Raw genomic sequence first — 12,903 nt, forward strand, 5'->3', positions numbered from 1 at the left:
TCAGGCCTCGCGCGCGGGGCATTCTGGAAGTGGTAGTTTTCTGCTCGCCCTCTTCCGGGCAGGCGCCGCCATCTTGCCTCCGCCGCAGCGCCTCCTGGGAGTGGTAGTTTCCTCCTCTGAGTCTTCTTGGGAAGTCCCTCATGAAACATTGGCTCCCCTCCCCTATTGGGCAGGATGGGTCTCTTCAGGAGCTCCTGCCGCTTGGTGGGTCGCGACCTGACTGTGGTGGGTCGCGAAGTAGCCGCTGACAGAGGCAGTGGAAGAGGAGGGTGCAGGGCCTGTGGAGAGGACTGCCCCTTCCCCCTCAGCAAAGGGGGAGGGGAGGGGAAGGCGACCCCCAGGTGGCAGGAGGGGGCAGCCTCCGCCGACCCTCCAGGTTGCATGCGCCATTGCCAGGCTCCCAGTGGCTGCCCTTCTGAGCACAGCACTGCTCAGCTTCAATGTCAGTAAGTGTAAAGTCATGCACATTGGGGCAAAAAATCAAAACTTCACATATAGGCTGATGGGTTCTGAGCTGTCAGTGACAGATCAGGAGAGAGATCTTGGGGTGGTGGTGGACAGGTCGATGAAAGTGTCGACCCAATGTGCGGCGGCAGTGAAGAAGGCCAATTCTATGCTTGGGATCATTAGGAAGGGTACTGAGAACAAAACGGCTAGTATTATACTGCCGTTGTACAAATCTATAGTAAGGCCACACCTGGAGTATTGTGTCTAGTTCTGGTCGCCACATCTCAAAAAGGACATAGTGGAAATGGAAAAGGTGCAAAAGAGAGGGACTAAGATGATTACGGGGCTGGGGCACCTTTGTTATGAGGCCTCTTCAATCTAGAAAGGAGACGCCTGAGGGGCGATGAAAGTGTCGACCCAATGTGCGGCGGCAGTGAAGAAGGCCAGTTGTATGCTTGGGATCATTAGGAAAGGTATTGAGAACAAAACGGCTAATATTATAATGCCGTTGTACAAATCGATGGTAAGGCCACACCTGGAGTATTGTGTCCAGTTCTGGTCGCCGCATCTCAAAAAAGACATAGTGGAAATGGAAAAGGTGCAAAAGAGAGCGACTAAGATGATTACGGGGCTGGAGCACCTTCCTTACGAGGAAAGGCTACGGCGTTTGGGACTCTTCAGCCTAGAAAAGAGACACCTGAAGGGGGACATTTGAGACATACAAAATTATGCAGGGGATGGACAGAGTGGATAGAGGGATGCTCTTTCTTCTTGTATTGGCAACCTTCAGTCTCGAAAGACTATGGTATCGCGCTCTGAAAGGTGGTTCTGGAACAGCGTCTAGTGTGGCTGAAAAGGCCAATCCGGGAGTGACAATCCCTTCCACACCGGGAGCAAGTGCAGTCTGTCCCTGGTCTGTCTCCCTGGCTATGGGCCTTCCTTCTTTGCCTCTTAGACTGTTGGTAAAGTGTCTCTTCAAACTGGGAAAGGCCATGCTGCACAGCCTGCCTCCAAGTGGGCCGCTCAGAGGCCAGGGTTTCCCACTTGTTGAGGTCCATCCCTAAGGCCTTCAGATCCCTCTTGCAGATGTCCTTGTATCGCAGCTGTGGTCTACCTGTAGGGCGCTTTCCTTGCACGAGTTCTCCATAGAGGAGATCCTTTGGGATCCGGCCATCATCCATTCTCACGACATGACCAAGCCAACGCAGGCGTCTCTGTTTCAGCAGTGAATACATGCTAGGGATTCCAGCACGTTCCAGGATTGTGTTGTTTGGAACTTTGTCCTGCCAGGTGATGCCGAGGATGCGTCGGAGGCAGCGCATGTGGAAAGCGCTCAGTTTCCTCTCCTGTTGTGAGCGAAGAGTCCATGACTCGCTGCAGTACAGAAGTGTACTCAGGACGCAAGCTCTGTAGACCTGGATCTTGGTATGTTCCGTCAGCTTCTTGTTGGACCAGACTCTCTTTGTGAGTCTGGAAAACGTGGTAGCTGCTTTACCGATGCGCTTGTTTAGCTCGGTATCGAGAGAAAGAGTGTCGGAGATCATTGAGCCAAGGTACACAAAGTCATGGACAACCTCCAGTTCATGCTCAGAGATTGTAATGCAGGGAGGTGAGTCCACATCCTGAACCATGACCTGTGTTTTCTTCAGGCTGATTGTCAGTCCAAAATCTTGGCAGGCCTTGCTAAAACGATCCATGAGCTGCTGGAGATCTTTGGCAGAGTGGGTAGTGACAGCTGCATCGTCGGCAAAGAGGAAGTCACGCAGACATTTCAGCTGGACTTTGGATTTTGCTCTCAGTCTGGAGAGGTTGAAGAGCTTTCCGTCTGATCTGGTCCGGAGATAGATGCCTTCTGTTGCAGTTCCAAAGGCCTGCTTCAGCAAGACAGCGAAGAAAATCCCAAACAAGGTTGGTGCAAGAACACAGCCCTGCTTCACTCCGCTTCGGATGTCAAAAGGGTCTGATGTGGAGCCATCGAAGACAACAGTGCCCTTCATGTCCTTGTGGAAAGATCTGATGATGCTGAGGAGCCTGGGTGGACATCCAATCTTGGGGAGAATCTTGAAGAGGCCGTCTCTGCTGACCAGGTCGAAAGCCTTTGTGAGATCTATGAAGGCTATAAAGAGTGGCTGTCGTCGTTCCCTGCATTTCTCCTGCAGTTGTCTAAGGGAGAATACCATATCAGTGGTGGACCTGTTGGCTCGGAATCCACACTGCGATTCTGGATAGACGCTCTCTGCAAGTACCTGGAGCCTCTTTAGTACAACTCTTTACACACTCACATAACACCAGAACTAGGGGACATCCACTAAAATTGAGTGTTGGGAGAGTTAGGACAGACAAGAGAAAATATTTCTTTACACAACGTGTGGTTGGTCTGTGGAACTCCTTGCCGCAGGATGTGGTGGCGGCATCTGGCCTGGATGCCTTTAAAAGGGGATTGGACAAGTTTCTGGAGGAAAAATCCATTCTGGGTTACAAGCCATGATGTGTATGCGCAACCTCCTAATTTTAGAAATGGGCTATGTCAGAATGCCAATGCAAGGGAGGGCACCAGGATGAGTTCTCTTGTTATCTGGTGTGCTCCCTGGGGCATTTGGTGGGTGGCTGTGAGATACAGGAAGCTGGACTAGATGGGCCTATGGCCCGATACAGGGGAACAACAGTCATCCTCTTAAGAACATAAGAACAGCCCATAGGCCCATCTAGTCCAGCTTCCTGTATCTCAATGGCTCCAATTGTACCTCTTGGCTCCAATTTCAGTTACTTTTCTCAAACCAGAGAAGAGAACCCTCTGAAACCTCGATCAAGGGCTCCGGAGAGGGACTGGTCCCCGGTGGGCAGGACTTGGGAGCCGGAGAGCCGGCCGGCGTCTGGGTGGCTGCGCTGCCCGGCCAGCTCTGCTCAGGGCGGGAGTCCTGGAACTGCCTCCCCGGGCAGGAAAGGCCCGCGGGGTCCCGCCCTGTGCGTGTGGCGGGCAGGCTCCGCACCCCAGGGGGAGAGCCACGTCCGAGCCCCTTCGCAAGGTCCCTGCCCCGAGGAGCCTCCGGGCCAGGCTCCGACCCAGGGAGGGGGGCCGCGGGAAGGGCCGCTGGACTCCTGCTCCAGCCTGCGGAGGGAAGCGGCCCGTCCCTCCCCCGCGGACGCCTCCCTCGCTCCGCCCGGCCGGTGGGGAGCAGCGCTGCCCGCCGCAGACGGACTGGAGGGGCGGGGATCGGGCGGCCGGGAAGGGACCTCTAGGCAGAGCTCCTCCTCCCGCCCCCCGGGCGCCCCAGTCCCCGTCCTCCCCACCGCCGCCCCCCAAGCCTCCGCCCGGCTCCGCGGAGGGATCGAGCGTCTGCCTCGGTGGGATTCTCCTGCGGCCGCCTGCAGTCCAGCCGAGCCCACTGCCAGCACCAGCCCTGCTGCGGGGGGAGGAGGCGCCTCGGGGCAGGGACCCGCAAGCAGGGCGCAGAGAAGAGCAGGAGTGCCGCGGAGTCGTGGCGGGGCCGGAGCGGGAGCGGCGGCGGGTGGGGGTCCGCACCCCGGGCGGGGTCTGTCCCCTGCCCTCCGCCAGCCCCGCCCGGACCCTGCCTCCCGTCTCTTGCAGGGGGCGCGCGCGGATGGAAGGAACCGGGGCGATTCCCCGCAGGAGCCGGGCGGAGGCTGCCAGGAGCGCCCAGTTGGGGGTAAGAGGATCAGTGGGCCCTGCAAAGTCTGCCTAGCGAGCAACGGGGAGGCCGGGCTGGCGACTGAAACACGGAATGCAGGTGAAGCACAAAGAATGTGTGAAAGCCCCCCCCCCCGCCATGCAGCAGCCACACTACAGGCCCCCCCAGGCTCCCCCACCTGCAACTTCCAAGGAAAGAGGGGCCTGGGGTGCTGCTGCCACTGAACTGGGCAGGGGGCAGCAGAGAGGAGGTGGAGGCAGAAGGAAGGAGGTGGGAGGGAATAGAAAGTGCCTGCCCTTTTTGGAGGAAAAGTGGCCCTTTCGTGGCGCAAGACACTGCAGGTGGGGGGCTGGGGGGAATTCCCGTCTCCACCCCCCAGCGATGAGGGGAGCAAAACAAATCTGACACCTCTGTTGTCACATCCAGTGCAATCCTGTGCATTCTGCAGGCCTACCCAGGAGTCAGTCCTCTTGAGCGCAGTGGGAGTTACTCCTGGGTAAGCCGAGCAGGAACGGAAGCCCCCCAGTCCAGCCCCCACATTCCCCTGAGAACCTGCAGCCAAGGAGAATCCGCTCCAGGGCCAGGCAGACTCCTCCAGTGCTGGGCGGCTCCTGCAGACAGGAAATTCCAGCGCTGGCATAGCGGTGCCAATGGGCCCTGTGCTGCATCCTGCAGGTGGGTGTCTCTCACGGAGGCCTCCTCAAAGTCAGGGAATGTTTGTTTCCTTCCCTCGGAGCTGCATTGCCCTTCTGTCAGTGCTGGAAAGCTGGAAAGCGCTGACACAAGGGGTTAGGATTGCAGCCTTAGTTTCGCTTTCCATAGGGCTCAATACATTTGTCCCCTCAGAGGGAGGGCCTTCCTTCTCGGGTGTTTTATGGGGCCGCGTCCCTCAGACTGGGACCCTTCTAGAGCCGGGCTTTCTGGCATGCGGGGCCACCTCTGAGTGTGCCGTCCCCACCCCTGACCCAGAAGTGCTTGTGGTGACGTCATTCTCGCCGCCATAATTCTGACTGCTGCATCCTGCGCTCTTCCTTGGAGATGGCGGGGAGAGGAGGCAGCGGCGCAGGCTCTGCGCAAGGCTCCCTTAGAGCGCTCTGGGGCCACTGGAAGCCCAGGACAGGGAGTGCTGCCCCTTCCAGTGGCCCCAGTGCTGTGCTCAGAAGGGCGGCCACTGGGAGCCTGGCAATGGCGCATGCAACCAGCAGGGTTGGCGGAGGCCGCCCCCTCCTGCCGCCTGGGGGTCCCCCTCCCCTCCCGCTTCACTGAGGGCGGAGGGGCAGTCCTCAAAGGCGGCTGCAGCAGTTGAAGGGGTGGCCCGCAGGATGGTGCGGTGCGGGCCTGTGGGGGGGGCAGGTAGCAGCGCCCGGGTTTCCTCCCTTCGGTCAAAGACCCCATGTGATGAATCCCTTCTGAGGAAGCTCCTCCCACCACTGCCAACCCTCCCTCCCCAGAGTGAACTGCAAGTTCTTTTTGTCCATAGTTGCTGTCAAGGACGGATGGACTGAGCTAAGCTGGGAGCATCCCTTCTACCTGGAAATGGCTGTGGAGCAAGGGGGAGAACTAGCTCTGGGTCTGCACCACCAGCCTGCACTAGAGGAACATGTGAAGCTGGGATTGAAAATGGAACAAGAGGAGCCTGAAAGTCTCCAGCCAGAGACGAGGCTGGAAGAACCAGAGGACCTCTCCCCTGCAGCCCGGATGGGGGCTCTCATTCAGCATCTGAACTGGGCAGAGCCACCGCACATTAAGCAGGAACCAGAAGAGGGATTGTCATTGCAGCAGTGGGAAGCACAATGGCGGGAGTTTCTTGAAGCACTGCAGACCCCTTGTTCTGGAGAGGGAAGCCCACAGCTCCCAGAGAGCCTGCCATGGGGTGAGACACGCATGCTCTGACCAGCTGATAGCTGAATGCAGAGTGGATGCTTCCACGCCCTCTTCTGAACCCACTCCAGCACATCACTGTCCTTAAAATATCCTGCCCCTTTGGTATTCAGGGGAGGTCTGGCTAGTTCTGAGTAGGGGGAATTATCACTGCTCAAGCTCTGGACTCTGCCTTGGTTGAGGCAGCCCAGTAGTAAGATAGAAGCAGTAGAGTACAATAACTATATTAAAGTGGGTTAAATGATACAAACTGTTGTGGAAGAAAAGCCACTGCACCCTAATTCTTTTTAAAACAAGGGCACAATATTCCCAGCTTGCCTCCCAACACCTGTTTCCTGCAGCAGATTGGACAGTGTCTTGCTCTCTGTAATCGAGCAGAAGCAGGGCCTAAAGGCAGTAGCCCCCCTGCCCTTTGCACCCCAACCTGCTCCAGATTCATGTACCTTTTAGCACACTGCTAGACCTGCCCTCTATGCCTTCGTTTCATCCCATTGTCAGGTTAGCTGAGCTCACAGGATGTGCCCCATCTGGGGAAGCACCTTCTGGGCAGTAATGATGTGCTGTGAGAAGAACTTCCTGCTGTCTCCTTGGACTCTGTCAACAGGCAGATGATCCAATCTGAGGCTCTGAAGAAAAACTTTTAGTTCTTACCTGAGTTGGAGAAAAAAGTCTTCCCTTCTGTCTCTTGCAGGCAGTGGCGCAGCCTCGGCATTGTGTTCTGCGTCACCTCCTCCATGGGCTGGAGAAGGAGGTCCTACTATGAAGTCTGCTCAGGTAGGGGGCAGGTGACCAGGGAAGCCTGCAGGGAGCTGTGACAGAAGGGGCCACCTCCTTTGCTTCTTCCTTTCCAGTTGCTTCTGGTGCTGCAAGATGTGGGGGTGCCCATTTGCAGATTATTCCACAGGAATGCCATCAGGAGTGCCCTTATATGCAAGTGGCAGCTACCCCTTGATCAGACTGGTGACATCTGATCACGTTGGTGGGAGTCAGGAGGGGCAGGAATGGAGGTTGCTCACAGCGCCTGTCTCAGAAGCAGCTCTAAATACCCTGCAGCTCACCAGGGCAGTTTGCAGAGAGAGGCAGGAATGAAGGTTCACTATGAATCAAAGACGTACCTGTGGGAAGCATCATGAACTGTTTTGGGCCTGTGTAGTTTAAGTAGAGCTTGCTTCCACATAGCACTGTGCCCAAGAACTGAACATGGCTGAACGTGTGCATGTGCTGTCATCCCAGGTGCTGCCCACATGTAGAACCTGAGCTTCTCCTGCTCCTTTGAGAGCCTTCCTGCCATCTTGCCCTGGACCACTGCTCAGGCAGGATGCTGTCTGTGGCTCTGCTGCCGCTCTAGGTGGACAAGCAGAGGTTGAGTCCCAGGTGCTATTAGGACAGGTGAGGAAGTGTTGCCTTTGAAAGGATAAGTCACTCTGCACATGCCCAGGAGCACTTTCTCCATCTGTCCTTTACAAAAAGGTTTTGCTCCCCTTCAAAGGAAACCCAGCACATGCTGAGTTAGTTTCAGCCCCAGAGGCTGGAAAAGGTGACAGCTGTCAGTCGACTCAGTAAGCAGTGCAAATGGGCTCTCCCTTGATGGGGGCCTTCAGAGCAGCCCTCTGCTGGTGTGTTCTAGCTCTGGCTCCTGCACTGAGCAGGAGATTGGAGTGGATGACATAGCAGGACCCTCCAGTTCCCAGATTCTGTGAAAACTACACAGACCACAAGGACTGAGGTGTCACAGAGTTGCCTGCCTATGCAATGTGCAGAAGGGGTCTCCAAGATCTGGCAGGGGGCTTTGTAACTTGAGGAAGGACTGCATGGGGGTCTTCTGGAAGCAGCAGTTTGGCACTTTTTGTTCTTTGTTGTTACTCTAACGAACAAAACTTAAAAACTACGTTTTTAAATTGCTGAAATGCAAAGGGTTGAGCTTTGCAGGAAAATATCAGGTTTCCTCTCCTTGAATCTCTGAAATGTGTCTTGGGTAGGGATAATCTGTGCCTTTCTTCATTCAGGCTCCAGTGTCCTTTGAGGAGGTGGCTGTGTCTTTCTCCAAGGACGAGTGGGCTCTGCTGGAGCCAAAACAGAAGGCCCTGTATGCAGAAGTGATGCTGGAGAATCTTGAGAATGTGGCTTTTCTGGGTAAGTCAGGACCCCTTTGCTTAATCTGCCTAGATCAGGGGTCTCCAAACTGTGGCCTTGGGACACATCAGGGGCACAAGATTTCTTTCCAGCCTACAACAATTTAAAATATTTTTAATTGCTGATATTTTTGCTATTGGTGGATTCATTTAAATTTCATTCATTCTTTTATAAAAGTGAAGTTTGCTTGGCATGCAGAAGATTCTGAGTTCAGTCCTTGCTGCATTTCCAGGTGGGGATTTAAAAACTCCTCCAAAACCCTGGAGAGCCATTCTGGGCTGCTAGAGCCTGGCATGGCTCTGAAGGGGAGGGGCTGCTTGAATGGCAGGGTGATGCTCCTGCAAAACTTAGTGCTTTGCACCTGTTCTAGCTATGCTACTCTCTGCATATTTTATAGATTGTGAGCCCTTTTGGGACAGGGATCCATTTAAACTCCTCAAAGTTCAGTCCCAGGCAGGCTCTTTTTTGACCTTTTTTTTTTTAAGTTCCAGTTAGGACTTAACCCATGTTAAGCTCCTGGAGTGAGCCCCCTGCTGGAGGCTGTGGGTTAAGTTCTACCTGGGACTTAAAAAAAAAAAAAAGTTCAAAAAAGAGCCTGCCTGGGACTGAACTTTGAGGAGTTTTGCAGCCTCAACTGGCCCCCCTTTTGGCAACTGGCAACCAACCTTTATATTTTGCAGCCATAGAGCACCTTCCCACCTTAAAAAAAAAAATTATTCCTCACTGGGATTTGAACTCCTAGCCTCTGGCTCCACAGACCTACAGTTTAGCCATTGAGCCACCAGAGCTCTTAGGCTCAAAGTGTTTGGAACTAATACTTGAGGCACTGATAGCCACCAGCTGGGCTGAAGACCTTATATATTAGTTCTGAACATTTTAACAATAGGCTTTCCTATAGCCCAATGGAGAGAGTGCTGGGCTGTGGAGCACAAGGTTGGAGGTTCGAATCCCTCCCTAGCCAGCAGTGCGGAGTGGGGTGGTGCAGGCAGGGGAAAAAAGGTGGGGGCAAGGAGGAGGGTAAAAAGGGAGCGGGGCGTTCCATTACAAAAAAGCCCTGCTTCTGAGTATATTTATATGCTAAATGGTGTCCATTGGAGGTTCCATTTCTCTGTTGCTAATCAAAATATTATCTCTCTGTTCCAGGAAGGTGCAGCCAAGACAATGAGAATCAGAGGAAGCCACATGGGGTGTCACTGGAAATGGCCTTGGGTGATGTAGAGGAAGTGACTCTTAGAGACCAGGATGGATCAAGGAGGCAGGAGGGAAGACCAGCAACTGTCAGGTGGACTGAAGCGCTCATTCTTCAGGTTTCTGATTTCCGTGAAATTCCAAGACAACAAGAACATCCAAAGGGGAAGAGAAGGGAAAAGGGGGAAACAATCAGTTCTGAATCCTACATTAATGAACACAGTGAAATCTGCACAGGGAAGAAAAGGTTGAAGTGCTCTGAGTGGAGAAAGGGCTTCAGTAGAAGCTCACACCTTGGACCCCATGAAAAATTCCAGACAAGTGAGCAATCTGTGCATGAAGACAGATCACAGAAGCAGAAGGGAAGCCAGACAGCCAGACAGGGTGGGAAATTGAGTGTCTTTCTAGATGATCCAGAAATAGAAACTAGAAAGAGGAGGGAAAACGCCCCTCAAAGTGCTAAAACCTTTAACAGTAAATCAAAACATGAGAAACCACATAAATGCTTGGAGTGTGGAAAGAGCTTCACTCAGAGGACAAGCCTCTCTGTGCATCAAAGAATCCACACTGGTGAACAACCATATATATGCTTGGAGTGTGCAAAAAGGTTCAGTAAGAGAGCAAACCTCGCTGTGCATCAAAGAACCCACACTGGGGAGAAACCATATAAATGCTTGGAGTGTGGAAAGAGCTTCAGTAAGAGAGTGAACCTCAATGTGCATCGAAGAATCCACACTGGGGAGAAACCTTATAAATGCTTGGAGTGTGGAAAGAGCTTCAGTACGAGAGGAAACCTCACTGTGCATCAAAGAATCCACACTGGGGAGAAACCATATAAATGCTTGCAGTGTGGAAAGAGCTTCTCTGAGAGGGGAAGCCTTGCTGTGCATCAAAGAACCCACACTGGGGAGAAACAATATAAGTGCTTGGAGTGTGGAAAGAGCTTCTTTCGGAGGGGAAGCCTCGTTGTGCATGAAAGAATCCACACTGGGGAGAAAACATATAAATGCTTGGAGTGTGGAAAGAGCTTCAATACAAGAGGAAATCTTGCTGTGCATCGAAGAATCCACACTGGGGAGAAACCATATAAATGCTTGGAGTGTGGAAAGAGCTTCAATATAAGAGGAAATCTTGCTGTGCATCAAAGAACCCACACTGGGGAGAAACCATATAAATGCTTGGAGTGTGGAAAGAGCTTCCTTTGGAGGGGAAGCCTTGCTGTGCATCAAAAAATCCACATTGGGAAGAAACCATATAAATGCTTGGAGTGTGGAAAGAGCTTCAGTACAAGAGGAAACCTCACTATGCATCTAAGAATCCACACAGGGAGAAACCATATAGATGCTTAGAGTGTGGAAAGAGCTTCAGTGAGAGACGAAACCTCACTCTGCATCCAAGAATCCACACTGTTGTGCAAACATATAAATGCTTGGAGTGTAGAAAGAGCTTCAATACGAGAGCAAATCTTGCTATGCATCAAAGAATTCACACTGGGGAGAAACCATATAAATGCTTGGAGTGTGGAAAGAGCTTCTTTCAGAGGGGAAGCCTCGCTGTGCATCAAAGAATCCACACTGGGGAGAAACTATATGAATGTTTGGAGTGTGGAGTTTCCGTAGGAACACACACCAGACTGGGCATCAAAGGACCCACACAGGATAATCTGTATAAATGCTGGGAGTGTGGAAAGAGCTTCAGTGACCATTCATACCAGAGAGAAACAATATGAATGTGGCGGGTGACAATGCAGACCTTTTCCCCTGGAGCGGAGAGGCGTAAATCCATCACCGACTCCTGGTAAACAAATTCAGTGAAACCATATGGATGCCCTGTGGCGACAGGGAGAGCCTTGAAGAACATCCAGGTACCCTGTCAGGATAGAAACCACACCCATTCTTTGAGTATAGAAAGAGTTTCAGTAGGAACAGGGACCTCTTTAAAAAATTAAGACAAGGAGTTTCTACTTGTGTGTTGGTATCTTTCAGTCTCGGAAGACTATGGTTTCGCGCTCTGAATAGTGGTTCTGGAACAGTGTCCTCTCCAGTGCGTGAAGCCTGGGTAAGGTAGATATGGAGGATAGACTGTTACCCATGCAGCAAATCCCCCCTCTCCACGACGCTGAAATGGTCCAATGGAAAGGCAGAAGCCAATACGGTTGGTTCTAGCGGCATCGCAGGAGTTGCCAGAACGTGACTGTGTTCAGCCATGAACTTCCTCAGGTACTCCAGCTCCGGATTTTGCCTCAAGGTTGACTCCTGAAGCCTTTTCCATAACTGGATGTAGCCACAAGGCAGTGGAGGTTTGGGATCAGAGTTTTCCTTCTCTCAGATGAGCTGCCTTCCCAGGCTGAGGAGTCCCACCTACCCGGTGGCTGTTTAGTCGCCTCTTAGGACAAGTACAGCTAAACTGAGGGCCTATTCTTATCCCCAGCCCCCAGGGGTTTCTACATGGTATCCAAATCATGAGTGTCACAGGAGTTGACTGCCCCTCCCTGGTTTTACTATCAGGAACAGACCTTGGAAGGGGATCCTTTGAAGTGGGTTTCATTGGCTGATGACTTCAGAGATGGATTGGGGATCTCCTGTGTAACATTTAGATGTGTGTTTTATTATCTTTTTTATGGGTGTCCGAAATGGGCATGTCACTTGGATTTACCCATGGGGGGAGGGGGGAATGGGATTTTATTTCAAGTTTGTAGGACAGGAATAAATCTGCCAAGCCACAAATCTGCCATTGGGAGTGAAATCTGTTACCTGGTGGAAGGGACAACAGCAAAGTCTGTCCCAGGTGTGATTAATTCACATTATGCCAGGGAAGAAGACCTGATGATTGGCCAGCAGAACTTCAGCAGATTTGGGGGGTATATTATTATTATTGTATATTGTATATTGGCAACCTTCAGTCTCGAAAGACTATGGTATCGCGCTCTGAAAGGTGGTTCTGGAACAGCGTCTAGTGTGGCTGAAAAGGCCAATCCGGGAGTGACAATCCCTTCCACACCGGGAGCAAGTGCAGTCTGTCCCTGGTCTGTCTCCCTGGCTATGGGCCTTCCTTCTTTGATAAACAGTATTTATATACCGCTTTTCAACGGAAAGTTCACAAAGCGGTTTACAGAGAAAATCAATGGCTCCCTGTCCCAAAAGGGCTCCCAATCTAAAAGGATGCAAAAGAACACCAGCAGACAGCCACTAGAAAAGACAGTGCTGGAGTGAGGAGGGCCAGTTACTCCCCCCCCCCTGCTAAATAAAAGAGCACCCACTTTAAAAGTGGCTCTTACCCAGTCAGCAGGGGTAATATCAAGGATTGGATGTGATCCCACAAGGGGACAGGAACTGTGTTTCTGTTTAACTGGGCAAGGCAGTGAACACGCATTTGGCATCTGAAGTATGGCAGAGCCTGTTCGGATACTCATCTTGGACACTGGAACTGGCAACCTTTCGTAGCATCTTGTAGTCAGAGTAGGGATGAGTCGGCTTCATTAGTTGGTGCCTCCTGTGATTATGAACTTGTTCCTTTTGTCCAAATGTTCCTTTTGAATTCCCCCCCTTTTTGCTATACAAATTCCAGACTTCCAGAGAATTCCAGAGTTCTAACCCTAGCTTCG

The 12,903-nt window shown here is 52.4% G+C and overlaps 1 protein-coding gene across 1 annotated transcript; it reads left to right on the forward strand.

Moving 5' to 3' along the window:
* The first annotated feature begins 3,307 nt into the window (after positions 1-3,307).
* LOC136640347 (zinc finger protein 813-like) lies at positions 3,308-12,009 on the forward strand. The gene is given in 6 exon segments (XM_066615407.1): positions 3,308-4,115; positions 5,578-5,970; positions 6,670-6,752; positions 7,985-8,111; positions 9,255-10,625; positions 10,628-12,009. Coding segments are annotated over 5 exon segments (2,319 nt in total). The 5' UTR covers positions 3,308-4,115; positions 5,578-5,633; the 3' UTR covers positions 11,029-12,009.
* The last annotated feature ends 894 nt before the right edge of the window (positions 12,010-12,903 follow it).

Source organism: Tiliqua scincoides, chromosome 2 (assembly GCF_035046505.1).
Source record: "Tiliqua scincoides isolate rTilSci1 chromosome 2, rTilSci1.hap2, whole genome shotgun sequence".
NCBI lineage: Eukaryota > Metazoa > Chordata > Lepidosauria > Squamata > Scincidae > Tiliqua > Tiliqua scincoides.